The sequence below is a fragment of the Sinocyclocheilus rhinocerous genome, unplaced genomic scaffold (genome assembly GCF_001515625.1).
Source record: "Sinocyclocheilus rhinocerous isolate Xijiao unplaced genomic scaffold, SAMN03320098_v1.1 scaffold750, whole genome shotgun sequence".
NCBI classification, from domain to species: Eukaryota; Metazoa; Chordata; class Actinopteri; order Cypriniformes; family Cyprinidae; genus Sinocyclocheilus; species Sinocyclocheilus rhinocerous.
In genome coordinates, this window is record NW_015653476.1 from 12,082 (window position 1) to 16,362 (window position 4,281).

At 39.0% G+C, this 4,281-nt stretch overlaps 1 protein-coding gene across 2 annotated transcripts in view; it reads left to right on the plus strand.

Annotated features, from left to right (window-relative positions):
- The window catches only part of LOC107716238 (protein brambleberry), a 28,938-nt gene that overhangs the window by 252 nt on the left and 24,405 nt on the right, over nucleotides 1-4,281 (plus strand). For both annotated transcript variants that reach the window (XM_016522622.1, XM_016522623.1), the window contains exon 2: nucleotides 2,111-2,363. In XM_016522622.1, coding sequence (XP_016378108.1) covers nucleotides 2,130-2,363 — 234 coding nt within the window. In that variant the 5' untranslated portion in view covers nucleotides 2,111-2,129. The remainder of the gene's footprint in view (nucleotides 1-2,110; nucleotides 2,364-4,281) is intronic.

Consider the following 4,281-nt stretch of genomic DNA (forward strand, 5'->3'; position numbering starts at 1 on the left):
GATAGCCCAGACATGTTTCAGAGGCAGACCTCACATTACTATCTAGCTTAACAGCAGGCCCAACGTGTGCTGATAGACCGTGTTCCTATTTTACAGTAATGAGTCTCTGTAAGTGAAGTGTATAATTGTTTTTCCTTACGCTTCCTTACCAACACATTGACATTTTATACTTCTGTTGTAGCCTTTCTGCATCTTCTTACCTTTGTGTGTGTATTTGTTTTTCGACCATTTATATATGTATTTTTATTAATTTTTTTCTCATTTAGAATTATTTTTAACGAGAATAATTAATTCATTTATTTATTTAAAAGAATATGATACAGTTTTCTCTGTATGTATTTATTTTATGAGTTTCTCTCACGTATTTATTAAATGATAAAACGGTTTATTTATTTATTTTATTTAAAAAAAATACAGGTTTCTCTATATGCTTATGTACAGTGCACAGCATAAATGAGTACACCCCCTCTGATTAAATATGATCACTAATATAATTCATAGAAAGATGGCAAAATTGAAATATATTAAACATATTCTTAATAAAAACAGAAATACATGCCATTAATATCTGTAAAATAAGAAACTTAGCCAATTTTTGTTTAAATGGAGGATTGCAGAATGGAGTACAACCTAGATTTAATTCAACCAAGTGTAATATTCTAGTACTTAGTATGTCCTCCAGAACTTAAATTACACTGCTCTGACTCTTCTTGGCACTGAGTGTACAAGTTCATGACAAATTAGAATGAATATTCATTGTCATGTTAAAAAAAAAAAAGCCCAACAATGCAGGGAATGAGAAGAGGGCAGCATCTTCAGTTTCAGGTTTTTGTATTACATCACACAGTGGTGTGTGAATTCATGACAGCGTTGAAAAAGTACAACTCCCTCACACCTTCAGCACTCATACATCCCTATAGAAGAGCTTTACTACCACTGAACGCCACTGTGGTAACCAGGCACTTCTCACTGTACTCCTCCTCTAGCAACACCAGAACATTTTGGATGCTGTTAGAGCCGAAATGATTGAATTGGTCTCATGAGACCAGACTATGGATTCCCAGAAGTCTATATTTTGTAAATATGGGCCTTGGAAAAAGCTAAATGAGTTTGTGCTTTGGCTACAGTCGGTAGTTCTGGTGTGGATAAACAAAAATGCATGTCACTTCTGCATGCTGCATCTTACTCTGTGAGATAAAGTGTCACTCTTTTCACAGCTTTTGCCGGCTCTGAGACACTTTCACAGTGTTTCTCCTGCTCTTTTTCTAGCAAAAACTCACTCATCACTAAATGAAAGCTTAAAGTGAAGACCTGATTATTTCAGGGGCCTTTTCACAAGTCCATTGTTTTTGAATTTCTGTGTTACTTTGGCTATATTTTCACACTTAAAACGATAATTTGGTATTCCTCTTGTACCATTGTCCTCTTTTATGCTAAGAAATAAATCTCCTGACAGTTCTCTCTCTCAAGTGGTTCCACTGCTGCCAGCATTAAGTCCGAGTATGATTCAGTGGGCTATGTAACACTTAATTATCAAGAAATTACTTGCCTTTAACAGTTTGGGTTCAACATACTTACCTGTTGATCAATACTTGCCTTAACCTTACACGAGAAATTTTTTTTTTTGTTTGTTTTATTTAGTAACTTTCAGGAGGGTGTACTCATTTTTGCAACACAACATTTTATCACTTTGATAAGAAAATGGTATTTTCTTGAATAATTTTAACATTCTTCTTTGGTAACTGATCAAGCAGACTTGCTGGAATATTATATCTCTAAAAAACCATAACATGTCTTCTAAGCAAAGAGTAATTGCTGAATTTGTTAAGTTTCAGAGGGGGTGTACTCATTTATGCTGTGCACTATGTATTTAATTAGTTTTTCTCATTTATTTATTTATTAAATGTTAAAACCGTTTTACATTTATTATTTAAAACTGAGAATTAATTTGTTTATAATTATAAATATAGGATGTTTTTAAATGAATTGCATGCAGCACATATTTAATGTATTTTAAGTTGCTAGCTAGTAATAAGTGTTTCAGGAGCAACTGAAAATAAGGGACATTTAAGTGCTATGTTTTACACGCTTCCTCATCTTCTGTGTGCAGGCCAGGGTGGTTGCCGAGGATGGGGCTTTGGTTTGTGATGCTGTGGGTGTTGATTGTGCAGTATGGTGAGGTGGATGCTTTCTTTGACTGGCTGAAGAAGCCTGCACCCGCTCCTGCTCCTCCACAGGAATCTATCGCCCCAATTCTGCTCCATGGAGAGACCCCCGCCTTTGAAATGAGTGTTGTTGACGAGAAGTTTTTGGCTGAAGCAAAGCAGATGGAGCTCAGTCCTCTGGACAGCTGCCATTTCCGAGTAAGCATAGTGTATGATATCTTACTTTCAAGAATTTCACAATCAACAATCAGCTAATTATAGGCAATAGAACATCCATGTCAAGCCAATTTTCTGTGTTTGACGCTATATACAATACATATTGCTTCAAAGCAGTTTGTCACCAAATTCAGCAAAACCGAACAAAAAATACAAATCAAGTAAGCAGTGCTCAAAGTACTGTATCCAGAGCTGGGTAAATTGCTTAAATTGTAGTCTGTTACCGATTACAAATTACATGATGAAAACTGTAGCCAGTAACGTAATCGGTTACTCATTTTAGGTAATTTACATTTACATTTATTCATTTAGAGACGCTTTTATCCAAAGCGACTTACAATTGGGGAATACATCAAGTGATTCATTTTAAAGAGGCAAATAGACACCGGAAGTGCTTGTCATACCAAGTTTCAAGCATTGCTCAAATAAGTACAAGCTAGACAGAGAAAGATGAAAGGAAATATATATATATTTTTTTTAGGATGAAGTCAGATAGTGACGAAAGAGGTGAGTTTTAGCTGTCGCTTGAAAAATGTCAGGGGTTCAGTGGAGCTCAGGCTTCTGGAGGGGATGTAGATTCGTAATAGTGAGTGGAAGTAGGCGGGTGCTGAGCATGTGGCTGTTCTATATGCAAGCATCAATGTCTTAAACTTGATGCGAGCCGCAACCGGTAGCCAGTGCAAGGAGATTAAGAGAGGTGTAACATGGGCTCTTTTGGGCTCGTTGAAGACCAGTCGTACCGCTGCATTCTGAATCATTTGTAGAGGTTTGATTGTGCTTGATGGAAGTCCAGCCAGAAGAGCATTGCAGTAGTCCAGCCTAGAGATGACAAGGGCCTGGACATGAAGTTGTGCAGCATGCTCCGTTTGGAAGGACCTGATCTTTCTGATGTTGTGTAATGCAAACCTGCAAGATCGAGCAGTCTTTGCAATGTGGTCTTTGAAAGTCAGCTGGTCATCAAAAATTACACCAACATTTCTGACCAAACTTGATGGGGTAATTGTTGATGAATGTAACTGGATGGTGAAATCATGCTGTAGAGTTGGAGTGGCAGGGAAGATAAGGAGCTCCGTTTTTGCCAGTTTGAGCTGTATAGGTGATGTTCTTTCATCCATGTCGAGATGTCCGCCAGGCAGCCTGAGGTCCGTGCAGCTACCGTTGGATCATCTGGTTGAAATGAAAGATAGAGCTGTGTGTCATCAGCATAGCAATGGTAGGAGAATTGGATACCTCCCCTCCCCACCCTGAAAGACCTACCAGTGAGATAGGATTCAAACCAGTGAAGTGGAATCCCTGTGATGCCCAGTGATGAGAGGGCAGACAGGAGGATCTGGTGATTGACAGTGTCAAAAGCAGCAGATAGATCCAGCAGAATAAGAACTGATGATTTGGAATCAGCTTTTGCAATCCGCAGGGCTTCAGTGACTGACAGTAACGCAGTCTCAGTTGAATGGCCACTCCTGAACCCTGACTAGTTAGGATCCAGTTGGTTGTTCTGTGTAAGAAATAATGATACCTGGTTAAAAACAACTCGTTCGAGTGTTTTTGCTATGAAAGGAAGGAGACAGACAGGTCTGTAGCTATCTGTAAGTGAAGTGTTTAATGTAGGTTTTTTGAGCAGTGGGGTTACCCGAGCCTGCTTGAATGCAGTGGGGAAAGTGCCTGTGAGAAGAGATGTATTGATGATGTGTGTGAGTGCTGGTAAGAGTGTAGGGGAGATTGCTTGGAGAAGGTGTGAGGAGATTGGGTCTAGTGGGCATGTTGTAGGATGGCTGGAGAGGAGAAGTTTTGATACTTCTGCCTCAGTGAGGGGACAGAAGGAGAAGATGGGAGTTTTAGCAGTGGGTGTGGTTGGTTTGAGGTCCTGTGTGTGTGGGGCTGAGAATTGACTACTGATTGT